This window comes from Sabethes cyaneus, chromosome 3 (assembly GCF_943734655.1).
Source record: "Sabethes cyaneus chromosome 3, idSabCyanKW18_F2, whole genome shotgun sequence".
Taxonomy (NCBI): domain Eukaryota; kingdom Metazoa; phylum Arthropoda; class Insecta; order Diptera; family Culicidae; genus Sabethes; species Sabethes cyaneus.
In genome coordinates, this window is record NC_071355.1 from 210,305,988 (window position 1) to 210,330,041 (window position 24,054).

Genomic DNA, 24,054 nt, shown 5'->3' on the forward strand with positions numbered 1-24,054 from the left:
TTCTCCCTCTCTCCCTCTCTCTCTCTCTCGTTCTCGGCAGGTGCATGGACCAAGCCAGGCAGGAGAAGGAGAAACGCAAAACGGATACGGCAGGATCATAAATTCCAGAAACGCACATGCCATCACTCTCAGCAAGTGGTAGAAAAGTGCTTAATTAGGAGCAACAGCATCAGGCTTCGGCAACAGCAGCACAACACACCTTCGAATTTGTTGGGGGGATTCGCGCGCCCGCGATACTGCTCGGGCGGAGGTCGTCGCTCCAAATCGTGCACTGCTCTTCCCGACTCAGCGGGCGCCGACGAAAGGAAAAAAAAAAAAATAAATACTCGACCAAAATTTCGGATGGTTTCACGTTACCCGCACCCGCGATCACGTCATATTTTGCGTTCCCGATCCGGGCGGCAGGCAGGAGCATGCCTTCTCGCTCATAATCACATTATTTATGGCCGATCAAAACATAAATCGCCAGTTCTCGCAGTCTGCGGTCCACCACGCGGTGCGGGCAGGCATCCCGTGGAAGAATTTCGAAAACGAAAGGCGGACAGGGACGCAGAGACGTTGCACGGTTGCGCTGGTTGGGAAGGCGAACAGCGAAATGACTCGAATAATATGACTGTCCAACATAAATATCAACACTTTAAAGTGGTGTAAAACAAAAGATTTAGTAGCGATCGTTTAAGGTTTTTTTATGTTGGGATTTGGGAGCGTGAACTGATTTGGATGGACGCTGCTAGTCATCTAATTTCAACTGGTGTGATATATAGGAGGTGCTTGTTATTGGATGAAATTTACGCTTACCGCCCGGTTTTGGTGATAATCATCTCGGTCCCCAGGTCGTGGAACTTGTCCCAAAGTTCTTTCGTTTCCAGGTGACACTGCACCGGTCGCAGATCCTCGGAATTGCAGCTGCCGGTGATTTTGCTTTTCAACTGCCAAATGAATGCATGCCTTAGATTAAGCTAGGTAATTTCACAAAAATGCGCTTACCGATGAGGGTTCCGGCGTTGATCGCTCCTCGTCCGACGGACTGGTTGGTGTTCCGGTTGTCCGCGAATTGTTGGCCCTGTTAGAGCCACGGGATGGCGTCTCCGAGTCACTGCACTGCTCCACATCAACGTCCACATCGTCATCGCCCTCGGGAAAACGATCGATGGAGATTGGACCTACCGTGAGAGGAGAAACGAGAAAAAAATTATCTATGATTAGCAATCATAGTTCAAATGCATCGAAAAGCGATTCCATTTATCGCGTAAAATTACGGCCCCCGGGGTGGCGAGCGCTACCGTGTTAGGTTAGTCGTCTATGGCCAAACCGCTGCAAATCGATATGAGCGCTATGTTGTGTTCAGTTTACGGGGAACAGCAGCTCTCGTTACGCCCAAATTACGAGACGCGGGTAATCTCCACGGCCATACACCAGCAATTCGGATCAAGCAGGCTCCCGCAGGCTGGCGGCGGCGGTTTGGTACAAAAAGAGCGCAAAAAGTTGAGCTTATAAATATGGACTAATTAAATTAGCATGTAAATTAGCCGTGAAACAATTAAAAGTGTAAGCGAGTAGGAAAAGAAACAAGCAAATGTTGAGCACACGGTTGATAAGGCCGCCGCCGCCGCCGCCGCCGACCGACACCGCCGGGAGAAGCCTTTCGTGAGTTTCGTGAATTGGCGTCGTCGTCGTCGTCGGAGGCACGGGGGAGGCTGGCAGCAGCAGCAGCACAAACAAGCCACCGTTCGGCAGCTGATTTTCCGTGAAAACTAGCACCGAAGGAGGAGGCAGAATCGTCCCAAAGATTTCGCCAGACTGGTGGATATAGGCCACGTCAGCCAGTTTAGGCTCCGGCGACGGCAGCGGCAGCGAGTAATCACAAATCAGTCGTCCCGCTAACGTGTGGTGAAAAATTATTCAAATTTCTTAATTTATTCTCACTTGGCGGAGGAGCCTAATCAAGGTGCCTTTGTTCAAGATCTTGCTCTGCGACTCGGAGAAGAATTTCCCCCCTGCTGGAGCTGCTGGTCCACGTTTTTCTTCGCCTACGAGACCGAGTGTGACGAGTGCTGGCCGAGCTCGTAAATCATCATAAAATTTCACCGGCTTGATTTATTTATATAAATATTAGGTAGAATTCCGGGAGGAATTTTTTTCTCGCATTTTTTGCTGTTTTAGGGACAAAAAATTTACGATAAAGGGAGCGTGACTTTTGACGTGCTGGTAAACAAGGGGTTCAAGCTAATCTCTGGAAGCTATTGTTCGTAAGGATAGATTACAATCTGACTTTGGGGCCAAACTGTTAATTGAAATAAAACTGATCCTTCGTATACCATCGGAAGCCATTTGGCTTTTACTTAACGTGACATTTTACATCGACTATTGGGTCGAGATAATATCAACTGTCATTATTTATGAACATAAGCAAATAAGAAATGGGTGTTATTGCTCGAAAATCGATTACAGAAAGTTTATGAGTATAGCTACTAAAGCTATAATGTGTGTGTTTTTATGTGTGTACAATTACGCAGTTATAAAAACCAGTCGATTTCGACTCAGTTCAACTAATTGAACAATTTTTATTAGTAGATTTGTTTGTGACGTCGTGATTGGCGCATGCTTTTGATCACATACAAAGATATTTTTCAGTCTACTGTTCTTTAATCGAGCTTATCATTTTATGGTTATGGCTGAAAATGGAAAGCAAACGCTCTAAGGAAAACCCTAATCAAATCAGATTTTTTTTAGACTGTTTTCTTTTTTGTTTATTTTTGTTTTTTTTTTCAGTAACATAAGTAATATGTCATATAAATTTCCTAATTGACGGTTGCAATGAAAATATCACTTTTCGAGCCACGATTTTTCGATTTCGATTTTGGTAAAAATTTGCGTGACGTACTAAATGGATGTCGCCTAACCTTCTAAGCGGAGGCTACCAACGCTTACAAGTTAAAAATTGTTGTGAAAACATTTTTCCAGTTGCTGAAGGGAATTACCACCTCGCTGTTTTAAGCGCTGATTACAGTACTTCTGAAAGTCAAACACACAATTTTCACATATCATATTGTAGCAGACATGTCAGCGCTTGCGTCATTTTGACGTCATGATCGCAACAGTGTTAATTTGAGAAAAGTTTTCAGGACTGCGTAATAAAGCACCTTGGTGATTAAAATATGTTCCGGCTGACTAAAATTAGTTCTAGCATCTGAATCTTTAATGTAAAAAATCAAAAATTTAGCTTAACAATAGTGACTTTCCGTGATAAAAACTTTAAAAAGCTAAAGTTAACACGCTACGCTAATATCCCCTAATTACTCAGCCTATCGCTTTTAATAAGATAAAACCAAGAGATTCCTTACTCTAGGTGCAGTGGCTAAAAAGAAATCCACAAATTTACATCCGGGGTCGGTATTGCGATGAATTAGATTCGAAGTGAAGGTGTATTCAGCTACTTTTTCAGTATATGAAAAGATCTGCAGTAGGTACAATTAAAACAACGAACATATTTTCAATGGCGTGCTCCACCTTCTCTAGAAACTTTAATCTAGAACCAAAAAATTCTACAATATAAAACAGATCTTGCAGAAATGTCGGGAGTACAACGTGCCCGTGCATCATATCTTAATTGATTTCAAAGCAGCATCCGATACAGTCGATCGAGACAAGCTATGGCAGATAATGCACGAACACGGTTTTCCGGATAAACTGACGCGACTGATCAGAGTTACATTGGATCGAGTGATGCGTTTCGTACGCATCTCTGGGACACTCTCGAGTCCCTTCGAGACGCGGCGAGGGTTGAGACAAGGTGACGGTTTATCCTGCATACTGTTCAACATCGCTCTTGAGGGGGTGATCCGACGAGCGGGCATCAAAACGAGAGGCACGATTTTTACCAAGAGTAACCAACTTCTAAGCTTTGCAGATGACTTCGATATCATAGACAGGAACTTTGCGACGGCGGACGGAATCTACGCCAGACTGAAAGCGGAGTCTAGGAGAATTGGGCTAAAAATAAATGCGTCGAAGACCAAATACATGAAAGGAAGAGGCTCAAAGGAAACAAACGCGCGTCTCCTACGGACGGTAACCGTTGACGGCGACGAACTAGAAGTGGTAGAGGAGTTCGTGTATTTGGGATTGCTGGTGACCGCGGACGACAACACTAGTAAGGAGATCCAGCGGCGCATTCAAGCGGGAAATCGGGCCTACTTTGTGCTTCGCAAAACGCTTCGATCAGGAAGCATACGCCGCTACACGCCGCTTACTAGACCGGTAGTTCTTTATGGACTTGAAGCCGTGACGCTGCTCACGGAGGACATACGCGCCCTTGCCGTGTTCGAGCAGAAAGTGCTCCGGACGATATTTGGCGGAGTACAAACTGAAAGCGGAAAGTGGCGGAGGCGTATGAATCACGAGCTACAGGCACTGCTTGGGGAGACTCCCATCGTACATCTAGCGAAAGTTATCAGGCTACGGTGGGCCGGACACGCCGTAAGTATGCCGGACGACAGTGCCGGACGAAAATAGTCCTCTTCAACAACCCCACCGGCACCAGGAACAGGGGGGCCCAACGTGCACGCTGGCTCGACCAGGTCGAAAGCGATTTGCGACTTCTGAGACGACTAGGAAATTGGCGACGAGTGGCCCAAGACCGAGTTGAATGGGGACGAGTGCTTGAAACAGCACGAGCCACCCCGGCTCTATGATGATGATGAAGAAGAAGAAGAAGAAGAAATAAAACCCGAAAGAATGGAAATTTCAATAGCAATACGTAAATTAATTGCATAAAAGTAGATCCAGTTAGTCGTAAGTCCAATTCAAGGTGCAATTTGAAAGTTAAGTTCAAGCCCATTTTGATGTAAGATTTCCAATCCAAATTCAAGTCCAGTTTCAAGTCCAATTTCATATACAATTTTAAATCCAATTCTCAATTCCAATTGAAGTAAAACTAAGCAAAATAAATTGATCCAAAATGTGAGTCCAAATTTTTGCCAATTTCGAATAAAATTTCAAGTCATTCTTCAGCTCCAATTATAAGTCCAAGTTCAAGTTTAGTATAGAGTGCAATTGCAGGTCCATTTTAAGCCCAATTTTACGTCCTATTCCAAGTCCCAGTTTGAACCCTATTTCACGTCTAATTGCAAATCCCATTTCCAGTTCAGTTTCAGTTTTTCAGTTTGAGCCTTTTGGCAAACTATTTCTGGAGAGCGCCCCCAGCAGATTTTACACACAAAATATCGATTACTTTCTTCGAGCCTGTTAGTCTGTTCGAATTAAAATTCAAGTGCAAATTTTAAGTTTAGTTGCCAATTTTAATTTCAAGTCCGCTAGTGAATCGAGGCTAACGCATATTTTCCACTTTCGCTATACAATTTTATATACAAAATCTGGTAATTGGACTGGTGAGTCCGAAATTTATAACCCAATTGGCCAGCCAAAACATGGTTTGTCACTGTCAGTGTCCTACCTTTGGGTTTGGGTACGCCAATGCTTATTTTTACTAAGCTCGAAGTACCACAATAAATCTCTAATAATGGTCGCAGTGGTTCATTCTCCTACAGAAAAAAAACTCCAAGTAGCCAGGGTGATGAAGAGTCTTTTCAACCCACTTGGTATCATAGCCTTTTTTCTGTTTTATGGCAAACTTCTAATCTAGGAGTTCTGGACCATAGAAATATGATGGAACCAGAAAGTTTCATGAGACCATAACGGGCGCTGGCAGCACTGGGTAAAATTCCCAGCTAACATTTTCGTTCGTATATCAAAGTGAAAAATGAGAAATATGTACCGATATATATCTTGAAAAATCGCACTAGATGCACGAAACCAGCATATGCGTACTATTTTGGAGGCGATATACGTACTGCAGATTATTCGTAAACAATTCACATTCATAAGTATTTGTATACGATGAGATCCGACTCAACATGATCAGTTCCATAATCCTATACAATTCTGTGAAGAAAATCGTATGTAATTCAGTCGTCATCATTTTGTACGATTGAATATAAGCTAGAGCGCGATTAACCCCTCTAAGGTCTACAGCATTTTTAGCATCGCAAAATTTACTAAAATGGCCGTAACTTTTTTATCTTTCAATATTTTTTCACCAAATTTTGGAATTTTGCCGAAAATATTTTCTATTTTCATAATATCTATAGATAATGGCCATATGTCATATGGTCCCGGAGTTATTCCGGAGTTCCTTGGGGGACCGAGATATGGCTTTTTTAGATAAAGTTGCCAAATATCTAAAATTCGTTTGAAATCTGCTGATTTTTGTAAACGTATCATCGACTGTGGACATATCAGTTACTTTGCCGCAGCTAGGAGCCATGGTGCGCGCCATCCGGATCCGGGGGGACACTATAAATCCGGAACCGGTTCCCGTAACGGGACATTTCAGCATCAGTAAAGCATGTCGTGTCGCATATCAAAAAACATCAGCATTCGACACAATAGCGATTGGCGATCATCTCATGTCTCTCAGAGGCCATATGGCCGATTCCAGGTCCCGGACAAGTTCCTCCGAAATCCGTTCCGTGCTTGAATCACAAAAGAAACCCTCCTCGGATCCGGAACCGGTCATACGGCCTCTGAGAGACATGAGATGATCACCAATCGCTATTTTGTCGAATGCTGATGTTTTTTGATATGCGACACGACATGCTTTACTGATGCTGAAATGTCCCGTTACGGGAACCGGTTCCGGATTTATAGTGTCCCCCCGGATCCGGATGGCGCGCACCATGGCTCCTAGCTGCGGCAAAGTAACTGATATGTCCACAGTCGATGATACGTTTACAAAAATCAGCAGATTTCAAACGAATTTTAGATATTTGGCAACTTTATCTAAAAAAGCCATATCTCGGTCCCCCAAGGAACTCCGGAATAACTCCGGGACCATATGACATATGGCCATTATCTATAGATATTATGAAAATAGAAAATATTTTCGGCAAAGTTCCCAAATTTGGTGAAAAAATATTGAAAGATAAAAAAATTACGGCCATTTTAGTAAATTTTGCGGTGCTAAAAATGATGTAGACCTTAGAGGGGTTAAATAAGCTTCGTGTACCATTTCGATTTTGTTTAACGACATTTGAGATGATTTTCATATATTGATATACAATTTGTGGTTGGCTAGGTTACTGCAGCGGTTCAATCTCCTCGCTACTAGCGCTCATAGGTGACGCTTGTAGCTGCTAAATCCGAGATAGCACCAATTAAGACACTTTCTATTGCCCGATCCGAATCCAGAGCAGCACATCTTTACATATAGTCAGTCAACGCTACTGCTGGAGCGATGCAAGTTTCCACCCGTGAGGATGGACAATCCCTAATTTCACGAACCAGAATTTCTTTACGCGCCCAAAAAATGGTATCGTACATCCTACTCTGAATGTGGTATTCGAAAGCTTCAAATGGTGAAGTAAAATAGGTGTTATTACGGGAGTTGATAATTTCCGTTAGCGTTTAGTGAATTGAAAATTGTAGGATCAAGCTTTGCAGCACCGAAAAATCGTTACCGAAATTAATTCAAAAGAATTCACTACGTGGAGGAAATCGCCATGTTTGTCAAACCACAAAGATTGTCCGATAGTCAATGTCCCCATAGAAAAATAGAGCTTAATCTACACTTTGAGTCTTTTTCTGAATACAAAATGCAGTCGAATCAGCGCTGCACCGAATGCACAGATCAAAGCAAAATTTCCAGTCATCTTTCCAATCAACACCTAATTACAGAATGCTTCTCTTACATCCCTCTAGTTGGTACCTCGACAGGAACTATAACAGCAGATGACTTGGTCCTAGAAATCCATAAGAGTGAAAGAATGTGCTACAACATTGATGTACTGTAAATCGAACTCCAATGCCTTGCTACTATCTGGAAAAAACGACTGTACATTATGAATCCAGAATTAGGGCAGCCCAACGTTTCCTGGTACGCAGTAGACTAGACTAGGAGAGAGTTCTAGACTGAGGATGCACCGTGTTTTCAAGGCACTGGCAATGAGCTAAACTCATACTGAAAAGTTGCCAACCTCGCAAACAATAGAGTAAGGAGGGGTAAAAGTGCAATGCGGGTAAAAGTGCGATTCAGTGATTTATCGGTGCAGATTCCGAGTAAATTTTCTACATTGGCATGGATGGGTGACTACTTTGACAGCTTGAATCTAACGTAAACTTTGGCTGCTTACGAAGCATAGTTGCTGAGTTATGTGCAAATGTTATTTTAGGGCGGTTTTGATGTAATTTTTTGTTATATGGCAAATACGATATCAACAGGAAGATATTACTTGTTGAAAATTTGTAGCAACGACTTACATCACTCACATATCTGTTTTGAAAATACGGTGAAAATAATTTACAAAATATATTTCGCTTTTCCGTAATTTAATATAAACCCGTCAAGCGTCTAGCGGGGTAAAAGTTCGATTCACGGACGGGGCAAAAGTTCGATTCATGGACGAGGCAAAAATGTATAGCTAATTATATACAGCTTTAGGCACTATATTACAGATACTAGAAATAAAAGATCTGCAGAAAACTGTGTGCTCTACAGAGGCTGACCGAAGAAAAACAATGTGTTTCCACTGTTGAAACAAAAAACAAACGTTTTGAAAAGTTTCGATCTAACGGAGGCTGCAATACACCAACGCAAAATAGGAAAGGTGCAAATTGAGAATATTCCTTACCGAAACATAACGCAGATTGAAGATAATATGGTTTTGTTAACTACTGCTAGGCTAATTTCATGGATTCTAGCTTCGAACTTTTGCCCCGCGGTATTCGCACTTTTGCCCCGCTAGTGGGGTAAAAGTTCGAATCAGCACTTGATCAGAAGAAAGAAGAATTTATTTTGCAAAACACTATTACCGCAGATGATTTATAGTTGAATGTGAAGACATTGAGTTACTGCATCACTATAAAATATATTATGTTGTTGTCCTTCTTTATATCTCACGAAAATTGATGACAACTTCAAACATCGCACTTATGCCCCGCCCTACTCTATGCTAAATTACCCACCAGCGGTACCCCATCAGGTTCATGGGAGAGACTCGTTCGCTCGATGAAAGTGACTATTAGACTATTAATCAGGCAACGGATCTTCTGCACCGTCTCTTAGAATCGTCTGATCTGCTAATTTCTGGCATGAGAGAACTACCAAATAACAAAACCGGCATGTCCTCCGAAGATGTACTACAACTGTTGGTCAGTACGTACGATATGCACAGTAATAGCGATAGTGAGGATGAAGAATCTACAAATACACTTCGAAATTCGTACACCTCGAACTGCAGTAATTAAATTTCATCCGAACGAATTTTGAAAATCCTTTTCTGAATCTCTACAAATAATCCATGCTGCTTGGATTACACATTTTCATTATTTATTTTGCACACTTACTTGATCGGGCTAACACGGTTTTTACACTACGCTATATTAAATTCAACCGAGTAACAATTTTCAATGCGAGTGTTTTGGTAGAGGGATAGCCAGGATCAAGCTAATTTGTTATGCATTTTGTAGTATTCTTCTTGTACTTTCATATTTGGTTTCATAATAAATGGTTTGAATATATTTGCATATTTAGGAGTTATTGCTGTTGAAAATTGTATGATTTTTAAATGAATACTTTAATTTTCTCCGCAAATATTGACGTTAGCAGGTTACTATTTTCTAAAAAAGTATGTAATTTGACTGTTTCAAAATCTTTGCCAAACATGTCAAATGCGTATAAATACTGTAGAAAGAACTGTAGTCAAAAAATTAATTTTAGTATAGTCTCCACAAAAATTGTTCTTTATCTCTAAAACTAGAATAGCTATAAGGTTACTTTCTTTGGCAAAGTTCTTTATAATAATCTTTTCAAAAATTTTATAGAACTTTGTTTTGCTGTATTTCTTACTGTTCAAAAAATAAATTTTATATCTTACTTTTAAAGGGATTAATCAAATAATCATTCATGCCATATGAAAGAGCTTTTAACGCAGAGAAATTTCTCTGAACATACTTAACCAGTTGAGTTCGAAAACAGACACTGAGGTAGCCTGCAAGTCGTAGGCGAAATACGTATCTGTCATTGAATAAAATACACATAGTAGAATTAAATTGGATAAGTTTTCTTATTTTTTATTTTTTTTTTATTTTTAGGTTTCGTATTCTACTAAGACGCTCCAAAAACTTCAGTCGATACTTAACCAGTATAATCAACCATTTCGGCACAATTAAAAAAACGCGTGTTCTAATATTAATGGGACCACTGTGCAGCGGTATGGGAAGTTCATGGGAAAGACTCGTTCGCTCGATGAAAATAGCTATTAGACTATTAATCAGGCAAAGATCGTAATGGCCTGCTCAGTGCTCTGCACACATTTCGCTCGATCCATGGCCGTTCGAAGTCAAGTTTCTAGTATGTATATTATCAGCAAACCAGGTTCCACTTAGCCGATCCATTTTACCCGCTGCGCACCTTTTCGATGCGTTCCTGTCAGATTGGTGTCGAGCTACTGTCCGACGTTCTTAAGAGCTGTGCATCCGTACTGGGCCGATTTTCGTGGAATCAATAATTCTTCCAGCAGCTGGTGTATTCATGCTTTATTCGTTTTCACCACATTCCGTCATCGTTTTGCAATCCTACCGTAGATGGTACTCAACATCTTCTGTTGAAATGAATAAAGAGCGCGCTGGTCCTCCGCGAATATCATGCCCGAGCCCGTCTCGGGGGTCGTGGCCGTAAAAGACTCCTGCTCCTCCAGCACAGAACTGGAGTGGCTCGTGCTGTATCGAAAACTTGTCTCCATAGTACTCGGGTTTGGGCAACTCGTCGCCAATTTGTTGTGCGTCTCGACACAAGTTTTTCATTGAAAACCGTACCGTATTTTTACAGTTACCGTCGCAAAAATTAGTATGAATTGATCCAATTTGGGCAAAATTCTAGGAAACAACAACTTGAACAAACACAAAACCATATTTATTATTAGAACTTGTTGATTCTTTTCGGTGAAAATCAAAAACTATTGATTTGGTGTGACGTTTCTGCCTACTGTTTTCCTTCGGCCATCATCAGACGTAATAACGCGTCAATTCTGCATCATCACTCACAACCAATTGGTAGTGAGTGATGATGCAGAATTGACGCGTTATTACGTCTGATGATGGCCGAAGGAAAACAGTAGGCAGAAACGTCACCCCAAATCAATAGTTTTTGATTTTCACCGAAAAGAATCAACAAGTTCTAATAATATTAGTGTCACGGTGATCTAAATAAGCAAATAAACACAAAACCGTTGAATTTCGTATAAAAGTATTTTTCACCTGAAGAAGAAAGGTTCTATACAGCCCAGCAGAATTCAAAAACATTGGACTTACTTAAAGTAAAGTAAAGTAAAGTAATGTAAAGTAAAGTAAAGTAAAGTAAAGTAAAGTGAAGTAAAGTAAAGTAGAGTAAAGTAAAGTAAAGTAAAGTAAAGTAAAGTAAAGTAAAGTAAAGTAAAGTAAAGTAAAGTAAAGAAGTTAAAGTAAAATGTTGTTCATTTGGCCAAAATTTCTAAAAACACACGTGCTGTAAATAAACATTCAACCTTCAAAATATTCAATCCGGCCCAGTGGCGTTTGACGATTTTGAAACAAGCGTGGTTTTTTTTAATAAATTCTCACTATGCAATTGTTCAAATTTTATGATTTTTGTAGCTCATTTAAAGTGAATTAAACATTATGGAAAAATGACCTCTTCAAAAAAAATAAAATCCTCATTGCACATCGCCCTTACTAGTGTAAGTTTAACGCTAAATTCCATTATACTAAACTTTAACACAACAAACGAATCCGTGCAAAAGTTTCTTCGTCGAAGTTGACTTTTAAATATATCTTGCAAAAGCTTTGATGCGAAAATCTGCTTTAAATAATCCACCAACGGGGCAATAACTAGACTAGACACTGGAGCTTTGAATTTTCCATCATTGCCGGGTGCCGGGCAGATAGAGAAGACGAAACTGCGCTACAGGAACGCTCCAAAGTGAAGGCTGCATGAAACCAAGAAAACGAATCTGAAGATGTACCGAGGACAACAGTATCGATTTTCCATCCACCCACCGAACCCCCGGCAGTTTGTCCCCAGCAGACCAAACCGACCGCTCACGGCACACCGCACCGTTCCACGGCACAGGTCGGTCCGTTTTCGCCCACTTCACAAGTCGTTTTTCTTTGTCTTTATCGTCTCGAAGACAGCGTTTCGGTTGATAGTTGTAGGTGTCCTGCCCGGACCGATGACGTCGCTGCTCGTGTGTTGGTGCGGTGCGATGCGACCGGCTACGGTGCATTTTGCGCTCTGCTGCCGTTGTACAGGCAGGCCATTCCACTGGGAGGTGTTATTTTTGCAATGGCGAAACTCGATAGTTTCGATGTCTCTCCGGGGAAGCTGCTTTTCCTGGTTATCGGGAATTTCTAATAAGTGCAATTTGGCTTATTGGATAAGTTTCGAAAATGAAGCTTTTGCGGAAAGGGAATGGAGACGAACCGGATCTTCTCGCCGCGAGCGTTGATATATCAGAGCTTAATGTTGAGCTGGAATTTATTGCCTAACAACCGACAACCGGTGCGATAATCTAACAAAGTGCTGGCATCTTCTCTCTGAATCTAAAGCAGCCGGACAGAAATGATTTGCGTTATTATGCTAATAATCAACACCGGTGAAACATGTTCGCAGCTCATGGATGCACATGCACACACTAAGCGTCTGAGAAACTTTCGCAACTTTCCAAGAACCTACGGGTGGCATTCACGAATTGCGTAATGCGTTTGGCTGGGTCATCAGCCGTTGCTAAGTTTATGGAGGATTCCCTACTTTACGATGCGTCTTGTTCGGCTGAATAAACTCGCATGCACTTGCACTCGCAGTCACAGCACATAACGGCCGGTTCGTTGGTCTGCGGAGCGAAGTTTCTCGGATTAGTAAGATGAATTCACCAGCCAGTAGTGCCGTTTTGCGTCACGGCTGCAAGCCCAATAATTACCGAAGGGCGCATCGACGGAAGCAGAAGCAGTCGACTTCTGTCTGCAGCCGCCACTGGATGCGAGTGCGAATCGATATCCTCTCTATTTTAACACCTTCTCCGGTGGAACAACAAACCAGCAAATCAACACGCACATTACCGCCAAAGAGGCATGCGTTGTTGTTGTTGTACGCTGTATTGTGTATCTTTTTTCATCGATCCGAAAAATACTACAACCAGTTAGTTTGTTGTTTTTCAATTAGCAGTACCGCATATCTAATGTTCGGCAAGTTATCCTGCGGTGCATTCAACAATTAGCGAGTAATTATCTGGATTAACATTGAATTGTTTACCGTTTGATTTGAAACTTAACATTTCGAGGCAGACAACTTTAACGAATACAGTTACCAGCTGTCCTAGTTAATCATTTAAACAAACATTTCTTAGCACATTTTCCCAAACCCTCAGCTTTTAAGTTGGGTTGCGTGACAAAGTCAATCCTACTTTTGTCTTTCTCTCCCCGAGGTGGTCTCTACTATCAGCTACCACAACCCTTTCCATTCCATTTTAGCCGTTCACACTCGCCATTAAGAACATATAATCAGCAGATCAAAAGCGTCAGCCGTTCCGGAAGATTTTTTTCCCAACTCCTTTCCAACGGATGTTAATTGAAAATTGAAAAAAAAGTAAGCCTTAAACACTTTTCTCGCACGCTATCAATCATCGGGGCGTTCCGGTGCGGTGGTGGTGTCCCATTTTGACCGTTTAGAGGAGCATATGACGATGGTCTGTGTCATGATCGAAATGATATGGTGACATGGTTCAAGCAGCCCGGGAATGTTGCTTCCCTCTCATTATGGAGCTTTCTGACGCATTGTAGATAATAATTATACAATTTATCAAGGTACGGGCGCCATATTTGATATGGCAGTTTGTGTCTTTGGTAAGAATATATAATTTTTTAAAAGATTCCTTTCTAGCAAGCTGATTGGTCGAAAAAGGTAGATATTAATAAAAATACGCCAGTAAAATATGAGTCATCACAAACTGCAGCGCACTGAACAAAGCTAGTAAAATATGTGCATTCGTTGGTCTTTACTCGACGACACTCCATTCAAGCGCTTCAGTAGTTCGCACCGAAATGCAACCATAAATAAACACATACGTTCCATATAATTGCATCGCTCACGCCTCTAATAGCGGCGATAATCTGTTTGAAATTAATTTGCAACATCGCAATCGGTAGGGATATAATGCCAACTCACCCACGGTTAACTGTTCAAATAACCGTGTTGGTAAGCACACAAAACGCACACGTTTCAATTCGATGTCGAACCGATCACCGATAATCTATCGGTGGATATCAATGAATTCCGATAACGATTGTGGCTAGCATTTTTGAGTGATTGAAAAAATATGTTTGAATACAGTTATTCATTAGTGTTTGTGTGGTCTAAAGTTTTTTGCATGATGTAGTAGCAATAAAATCTATACTTTTTCCTTTTGATTATACGCGGTCATTACTATTTTGGACTATTTTGGAAAGAGAGAAAGTGTCTGATGCGAAGAATAATTATTGGATGAACTGGAAAATTTAGATGTAGACCAAAATATATCAGGTTGTGCAATATGTGCGGGTTGGGCTTCGTATACGGGGAATGGTAGAATTGGGAGAATAAAACAGAATTATGTATTAGACTACCTAAAATACGGGCGGCAGTGGTTTAATGAGTAAAACATTCGAGCACCAACCGAAAGAGTGTGGGCGCGAACCCCATCTGCCATTGCACAACCCGATATATTTTTGGTTTCGCATCAGAAATTTCTTCCCTTTTCAAACTAAAACCTTAATTTTGTAATTTTTACTTACTTAGGCCATTGCAAATAATTTTCAACGTTTTTGTCACCCCCCCCCCCCCCCCCCCCCTTGGAAATCGGCTTGAAAAGTCGGGGGCAAAAAAATAATTTGTAGGATATGAGTTAAATTTTTTTAATCTATTATCTGTGGGCTCTACAGCCCGAAAAACTAGAAAAATGAGTGTACGAGTTTAGTTAACGCTTCTAGCATGGAACAGAAATGAAAATTCGAACAATGGAATTTCCGAAAATCGGCCGAAAAATTTTTCTTTCGTTTTTGTCTTTTTTCATAGGTTTTTGCATGGAAAATAATAACGTATATATTAAAAGCAAGAATGATTTTGGTTTTCACGTTGAAACTTCAAGTAAAAATGCCTAAAATCAAGATTTTTTTTGCTCGAATAAAAAAATCTCCTTGTTTTTTTTCACCCCCCCAACCCGGGTTCAGTAGCCCAACACCGGAAGGACAAAAACTTAATAAAATATTTGTAATGGCCTTACTTAATTGGCCTAACGTCTTACGACAAGGCCTGCGCAATACATTAATGTTCCGATTTTGTCAGCTCCCGATTTGGTCTACCCCCGATTTTAACAGCTTTTTATCCCGATTTTGTCAGCCTATAAATTTTGTTTAACTTTTGTGCTTTTAAACATGATATATAAAACTTGTCAGCCTGCTTGAAACTATTCTGATTCTCTGGGGAAAGTTTTTGAATAAAACTATGCCTTCTTGCGAGTAATTCGGGGTCAAAATTAGGGTATTTTTATAGTAAAAGTTCTATAGTTCCTAAACAAGCAAAAAGAGAGGTATACTATATTCAGCAATGTTGTGTATTTTTACTATTTGTACAACTTTGTAAAACTGCAAAAAGTCATACAAGAACTACACAAACAGCTAAAATAGAAAAACTGTTTTTAACGATTTCATTTATGAGAAATGGGATTTTTCTATCTTTGCTGAAGAGATAGAAGATTACTATCTTCAGCAAAATTTCTTGTAATAATATGCTGTATAACTTTACAGAACACAGCAATGTGTTATATTGAAACTGAAGAAAAATAATTTGAAAATTTTCAAAATTCAAAATTTGAATTCCGCTAGACGACAGAACTTTTAATTTTAAGAAACTCTTTCAAAGGTTCCATATACTTAAAACCAAGTTTTCCCACTCAATGCTAATGCGCACCAAAAAAGGTTCTGGACCAGTGTGCTGTGCCTGGTTCATTGAGCTTTCGGTTGATGAATTGAGGGTTAAAATTTAATTTAATCGCCATTTTTGTTAACTTGAAAATACATCTGTGAGCAAAAAAGTCAAAGTTTTACTGTCAGATCATCCTGATCGATTTGCGTTGCAGCGACCATAATAAAATATCCCATAGAATAATTAATAAATTTTAGCTGTTAACATTGATTTATAGCACTTGTGCTTAAAATTTTATCGAGCATATTGACATGATAGGTGGATAAAAACAACGCGCCATCAAAATTATGCAATTTTTAAAAACTGGTCGTTTAAACAAAATAAATATATTCAGTAAGTCAATCTTAATTTTTAGCTAAATCAATTTAGCTGCTTCCAGTGACAGGAAAACCGAGTGATAATAACTTTCTTTCTGCAAAACACTTGTTTTTGAACAATTTTTCTTTGCGAGCTAAAACAGAATACTAGAATATGTCAATATGGCCTCGCATAAAAAAATGATTCCGGTGTTGAACTCTAATATTCTTCATAATAGCAGCAATAAATCTAATTGGTCACGGTGTTACCGTTTTAATAGCTCTATATAACTAAGGGATTTATTGCGGTTTGACAAGCAACCGTAATAAAATCTATTTCGCCATATTGTATTGACACGCCACACGTATGGTAAGTTTATAAGAGACGTGGTGCAGCCAATTAGTTTTATAGTGGTAATATACGCAACCACAATAAATTTGCTTTATTAACAGTTTTATTAAGGTTTTCAAGCTAGCTACAAGTGTATTTTCTCTCGTATTCTCTTGGTATTGCGTAATACCATAATAAAACCAGGAGTAATGATTAATCCGCAATAAAACCCATATAAAAATCATGCAAAACCAAGTGGCTTTAGAATTGTTACTAGAGCTTCGATCCTATATGCGTGTAGGATCGGGTTTTTGCTTCTGGAAAACGTGATAACTGAACATCTAGAAATGCTTAATTGTAAGATTGTTCAGACTGCACCAATCGATAAACTAAAACTTGTAGTTCCTTGCAATCCTTAACCGATGTTACAGTAAGGAATATTTTCAAATCGTCCACATATAATAACTTACTCCCAGGTGGTATCACATAACAAACATTGTTGATGTAAAGTAATGTTCCGATTTTGTCTACCCCCGATTTTATCAGCTTTTTATCCCGATTTTGTCAGCCTATATATTTTGTTTAACTTTTGTGCTTTTAAACATGATTTATAAAACTTTTTAGTCTGCTTGAAACTTTTCTGATTCTGTGGGGAGAGGTTTTGAATAAAATGATGCCTTCTCGCGAGTAATTCGGGATCAAAATTAAGGTATTTTTATAGTAAAAGTTCTATAGTTCCTCAACAAGCAGAGGTAGAGGTATACTGTTTTCAGCAATGTTGTATATTTTTACTATTTGTATAACTTTGTAAAACAGGAAAAAGCTATACAACAACTACAAAAACAGCTAAAATAGAAAAACTGATTTTAACGATTTTTCATTTATGAGGAATAGGATTTTTCTATCTTTGCTGAAGAGATAGAATGTTACTATCTTCAGCAAAATTTCTTGTAATAATATGCTGTAAAACTTTGCAAAACACAGCGATGTGTTATATTAAAACTGAAGAAAAATAAATTTTTCATTGCACTTTTAGGAGGATTAATCAAAATTTGAATTCCACTAGACGATAGAACTTTTAATTTTAAGAAACTCTTCCAAAGGTTCCATATACCTAAAACCAAGTTTTCCCGCTCAAAGCTAATGCGCACCAAAGAAGGTTCTGGACCAGTGTGCTGTGCCTGGTTAATTGAGCTTTCGATTGACCAATTGAGGGTTAAAATTTAATTTTTAGTAGACGTCTTCGATATTGCAAGGTCTTAGGTCTTGAATTTTGGAAAAAAAATTACCCGATTTTGTCAGCCCAAAACTAAACATGGGGCTGACAAAAGCGGAACATTATTGTATGTATATGAGGAATAGCATACTGGGCCCAAATGGCTTCCTTGTGAAACACCGGACTGCCTGCAAACTAGTCGGCTCAGCTTATGTAATGGTTTATGCGATCGAAAGCATATTTAAGATCAGTATATATTGCATCAATTTGAGCACTATCATCCATATGACGGAGACAGAACGAGCAGAGCGATAATAACTTTGTGCCAATAGAGCGCTTTGGATAAAGGCCGTGTTGTTCTATCGAAATATATGAATTCACTTTTTTTAGCTGATATTTTAATTATTTTTCTTGTATGTTCAAAAAAAATTTTTTTTTTCGAAACTGAGTTCAAGCCATTCCCGAGAAAATCGAAAATTTTTCGTAGTGTTTTTATAGAAGAGCTCTGATTTTTTATATAGTGCCTTTCATTAAAAAAATCTACAAATTAAGGTCGCATGCTAAGTTTCATGAAATTCGGAGATCATTCGTCCCAAACCAATATTATAATTTTGAAAAAATCCCATTAAGGTTGAAATTTTTTCAGCACCGTTAAATGTTTCTCTCAATTTTTCACAACTTTGCTCCAATTGCGCCAAACTTGGTGACAGTTTTACCTAAAATTACACTGAACTTGTATGTAGAAACATCTTTCCAATTGCTAAAGATTCACTGCTCGACTTACTAGAAGTCGATTAGACATTAAAGTAGTAAAACTTAGCGGACAAAAAAGAATTGAAACATAAACTGGGGGTATAAAATTAAATCATTAGAATGTTTAGAACGGCGTAAATGAAATTTAAAAATATTGAAAATTTTTAATAAACTTTACTAAAATAAATTCAATTCTACACTATTTTTTTCAATCCAAAACACATCCGACAGAACTTATGTTATCAAAATAAAATAAACACAAATGCTAGAAAAAGTAACATATTATTCGCTTTAAAAATTCCAAGTTAATAGTTAGAAATGAAAATTACTCCAATATCGGGACGACTTAGATTTAGAAAACAGAATCGAAAGACATTTGAGAATATATTCATTTGCATTAATATTTCAAATTCGTTTTTACAGTTTCGTATTCGTATTTTGTTTGGTTCGGCATATCATGTAAGTTGATTTTATACGTAGTATAACAAAGGTAAAAAGCACATTCCGTCGCATAGCCGTATGACAGAGCTCGAGTGTTGCTTTGAGCTACAGTTGTAAAATATTGCGACATACTTAACGGATGGTGTTAGTGTGCAAAAAATACGTCTGACGATGTTTTAGTAAGGATTCTTTACCATAAGTTGTCACTTTAAGCGCTTAGTGTGCGCAGTACAGTTACAAAGCAGGAAAAACTTTTTTAAATTTTTAAGCATGTAAAATAAGAGAAACTGTGCAATATCAAAAATTCAGTGCAATATTAAAACAAACATTTCACTCCGGTTCCAGTTTATGTATCAAGGTAGTACCATGACCGTTATATGTACACTCCTCAAGACAGAACAAAAGACGTAAATGATATGTAAGCAAATGAAAATCTATGCAAGCAACTTGAAAATGTATTTGAAGTGTATTTTACCACAGTACCCCTTGAAAAAGACACCAACAAAGTGTCGAAACGTCGGGAAAACATCAAGCCTAAGTCTTGGTAAATTTCGCTGAAGATTGCCCTGCCAAATATTCATAGTTATCTATACCTATAAAAAAGGATTTCTGTCTGTCTGTCTGTCAGTCCGTATATTCCTTATAGAATGAAAAACTACTGAACCAATCGGCGTGAAAATATGCATGTGAAGGTTTTTGGGGCCAGGAAAGGTTTAAGTGATGGTTAGAAACCCCTCCCCCCACTAAGAGGGGGGGGCTCCCATACAAATGAAACACAAATTTCTGCATAACTCGAGAACTAATCAAGCAAATAGAACAAAATTTGGCATGTGGGTGTTTTCGGTGACAAGAATTTATTCTATGGTAAATTGAGACCCCTCCCCTCTTTATAAGGGGAATTATAACTCCTCTCCCCTTAAAGAGAGGGGCTTCCATACAAATTTCCTCATAACTCGAGGACTAATCAAGCAAATGGAACCAAATTTGGCATGTGTGTGTTTTTGGAGACAAAATTTTTTTCTATGATGAATTGGGACCCCTCCCCACTTTAGGAGGGGGGGGCTCCTATACAAATGAAATACAAATTTCCTCATAACTCGAGAGCTAATCAAGCAAATAGAACCAAATTTGGCATGTGGAGGTTTTTGGAGGCAACCATTTTTTCCATGATGAATTAGGACTTTTTACCTTTTTTCGAGGGGGGGGGCTCCCATACAAACGAAATACAAATTTGCTCATAACTCTAGAACTAATCAAGCAAATGGAACCAAATTTAGCATGTGGGTGTTTTTGTAGACAAGAATAATTTTAATGGTGAATTAGGACCTCTCCCTACTTTAGGAGGGGGGGCTCCTATACAAATGAAAAACAAATTTCTTCATAACTCGAGAACTAAACAAGCAAATGGAACCAAATTTGACATGTAAGTGGTTTTGGAGGCAAGTTTTTTTCTATGGTGAATTGACCCAGCAAACATTTTCGTGCGTATATCAAAGTAACAAATATGATATATGTACCGATATATATCTAGAAAAATCGCATTCGATGCACGAAACCAGCATATGCGTACTGTTTTGAAGGCGATATGCGTACTACAAATGATATGAAAACAATTCACATTCATAAGTATTTGTATACGATGAAATCCGACTCAATATGATTAGTGCCATAATGCTATACAATTCTGTGACGAAAATCGTATGTGAATCAGTGGGATATGGACTCTCATATAAATAAAACAGAATTTTTTGCTTAACTCAAAAACTAGTCGAACTCGAGAAATTCGAGCCTCTTCCATAAAACATTAGTCAATAACAAGACCACAAAAACTATCTATAGTAACACTAGATCATTCAGGACGAGACGGCCGCGAGTGTTGGGGGGAGGCAACTCCCCGCAGAAATCACTACTGTCTAGGTTTATTTGTTTTCCTAGGTCTACCTGGGTTTCCTGGAACGAGCGACAGCGAGTAAGGAGAGGATCGCGAAATGGTACTTTCCACAAAAAAGTTCAGCGTATCTGGAATTTTATACTGCGCGTTGTTGTATGTTTACTTTTTGACTGCTTAGGTGTTGTAAATTGGCATCCAAAATTGTATTCAAATTCTTCGTGTCGGTAAATTAGCATTGTCAGCACTATAAGAAGGTTATCAGTAAAGTAGCTGTATATTTTGCCAAAATAGCATTTAAGGCGACGTATAGTTACGTAACTGCCAAAATGAATCATCTAAGGTTAAACTCCTCAGAAACTTGCAAAACTCGAGATTGTGACAAAGATCATCCGAGATTCATGAGTTATGTACAACACAGGTTAATTTGTGGCAATACGAAGTTTGTCGGGTCAGCTAGTAGTTATATAAATATAAATATGTGAACGGTTGGTACTATTGTCCCCGTTTCTTTCCCCCCTGTAGATTCAAAAATGTATCATTGATCAAATAATGTTTGGTCTTGTTTCATTTTAAAGAATCATCGCTGCGGTAAATGTTGCTCAGAGACCCTGTCCGATTTTACTTTATATATACGCATAACTATTACTAGCTATAAATATTAAAACATGTAAGATGTTCGTTTCAGTTGAGCTCTAACAAACACCAGGAGCAAACTGGCCAAGCGGACATTAAATAGATTGATTGATTGAAGAAACAAATATTTTTGGCAAATGCTCAGAGAAGAGAACCTTAAGTGCCCTAAGTATACAAAATTTAAATCAAGTCGAAGCACTCTTAAATTTTGATGTCTTTTTTCATGAAATTGATATGCACTATGGCTTTTATAGCTAATCTAATTAAAATAAGACATGCGTGATATTAAAGCTTCCTTCATTTAGAATTGGAACAAACTTTTGCTCATATTGTGGCGCTCTTGGTGGTCGGATTTGGAAGTTCTTGGCGCCCACGTGTCGGAAATTTTGTTAGCTTCACCTACGTAATTTTGACATTCCGCAAAACGACAAAGCGACTGTATTTTGTAAACAAACAACATGGAAGCCGAAAGAAGGGAAAAAATTGTGCACAGTTATTTGGAAAATCCATCGTGGTCTGCATCTAGGCTAGCTAAACAGCTGAAATTGCCCAGAAATACCGTATGGCGCGCATCAGACGGTATAAGGAAACATTGACGACGATTCGGAAGCCGCCAGCTAATCATCGGAGTGGAACTATCGACCGGAAACTGCGAGGTAAGATTTTCACGACCATCAAGAGGAATCCCAATCTGTCGGACCGGGATTTAGCCAGAAAATTCGGTGCTGCCCATTATACCGTATACCGTGGTGAGGAGTCTCCGGGAAGAATCAAGTCGTAACGAGCTAGCAAACAGCCAAACCGAACCATAAAGCAGAATAGTGTGGCCAAAATCCGTGCTCGAAAGCTATACGACCGGGTGCTAAGCAAGTTCGACGGGTGTCTTCTGATGGACGATGAAACCTATGTCAAGGCTGACTTCGGGCAAATGCCAGGTCAAAAATTTTACTTGGAAACGGCTCGGGGGGATGTTCCAAGTAAATTTAAATTTGTTTTTGCCGACAAATTTATTTGCACGAAAATTTATGATTTGGCAGGGGATTTGCAGCTGTGACAGTTTTCGTTACAAATAAGACAATAACGTGGGAACTATACCAAAAGGAGTGTCTCCAAAAAAGAATTTTGCCGTTCATTCGATCCTACCACCATCCCGTGCTGTTTTGGCCAGATTTGAAAAGCTATCATTACAGCAAAGTCACACAAAATTTGCATTAAAATAAAAAAATATATATAATTGATGTGTTACTTGTAGTAACAAGTTTAACCTTTAAATTTGGCTATAATACAATTATTTGCTATAATACAATTATCGCGTAAGTATCCGGATAATGATACAAAACGATACTTAAATACACGGACTGGCTACTGTGACTCATTTTCGTTCTGAAACGAAAGTTGAATCACTTTGTTCTATAAAATAGGTGTCGTTAGGTATTATTAGATTGATTAGAAAAGTAGACCGTGCCATTTAAGCACTACGCTTCTTTGAAACTTTCTTTCTATCTGCTATGCACATTTTTATTCATATCCAATTTTGTAATCTTCTTTTAAGAACTTTTAAATTTAAAAAAAAGATTTATTGCTGAGATTCCTCAACTGACCTAGTCTTCGAAACATAAATAGGTATCTTTCATTTCATTCTAATACACAAATTGTGTTGTGACATTGTTTGAGATGCACTAGTACCATAAAAATAGATAGGTATTATTTAAATTACAAAAAGCTAGATTCTGAAGAGAGATATGATTGAACAATGATTTCATCACATTGCACTCTGCCATCATCAGACAATTTATTGATTTTGATGCTGCATGTTCAATTCGTTGTTATGTGACTATACTAACGGTAAAGATACGTGAGATATCGTCTTTTTGCAATTTTTTTGAAACAAAATCGTTCAAATGTTTCCGCACAAAAGCACTTACTTATGCTCCTCTCCGAAGGTTCTCGGCTGGAGCTTCCACCGCCACCGCCGGGACTTCCGTTCACTCGACTGGCAGCAGCTGCGGCAGCCGCTCCCCGTGCCATGATGGCGGCTATCGAAAAATCGGTCGCTCCACCACCGGAACCGGATCCCGCAACTGTTCCATCGGAAGATCCCTTGGCTGCGGCCAGAGCGGCTGCAGCAGCAGCGGCCGCCGCCGCAGCTGCCATCGCCGCTGGATTTTGCGTTCCCAATAACATCGCTGCCTTTGCCAGCTGACGTCGAAATTCACTAGCACCGGAACACACCCGACTGTCACCGGCAGTCGCACTCGGAATAATTCGATTAGTACTACCTTCTCCGCCTGTAACACCGCCACCACTCAGCTGGTGAAAATTTGTGGTATCAATTTTGAGACTGTTTTGAGCTTTTCTTTTTCCTTTGGTTGTACTACGTAAAACTCTGCTACTTTTTTTTCGTTTTCTTCAAATTATCCCGAACGAAACCTCTTGCACTAGGTC

General features: G+C 39.2%; 1 protein-coding gene across 1 annotated transcript in view; it reads right to left on the reverse strand.

Moving 5' to 3' along the window:
- Window positions 1-23,793, reverse strand: part of LOC128740664 (T-box protein H15-like) — a 92,873-nt gene extending 69,080 nt beyond the window's left edge. The window contains exons 1-3 of the mRNA XM_053836227.1: window positions 23,535-23,793; window positions 988-1,163; window positions 799-929 (exon numbers count right to left, since the gene is read on the reverse strand). Coding sequence (XP_053692202.1) covers window positions 799-929; window positions 988-1,163; window positions 23,535-23,793 — 566 coding nt within the window. The remainder of the gene's footprint in view (window positions 1-798; window positions 930-987; window positions 1,164-23,534) is intronic.
- Window positions 23,794-24,054: the final 261 nt, after the last annotated feature.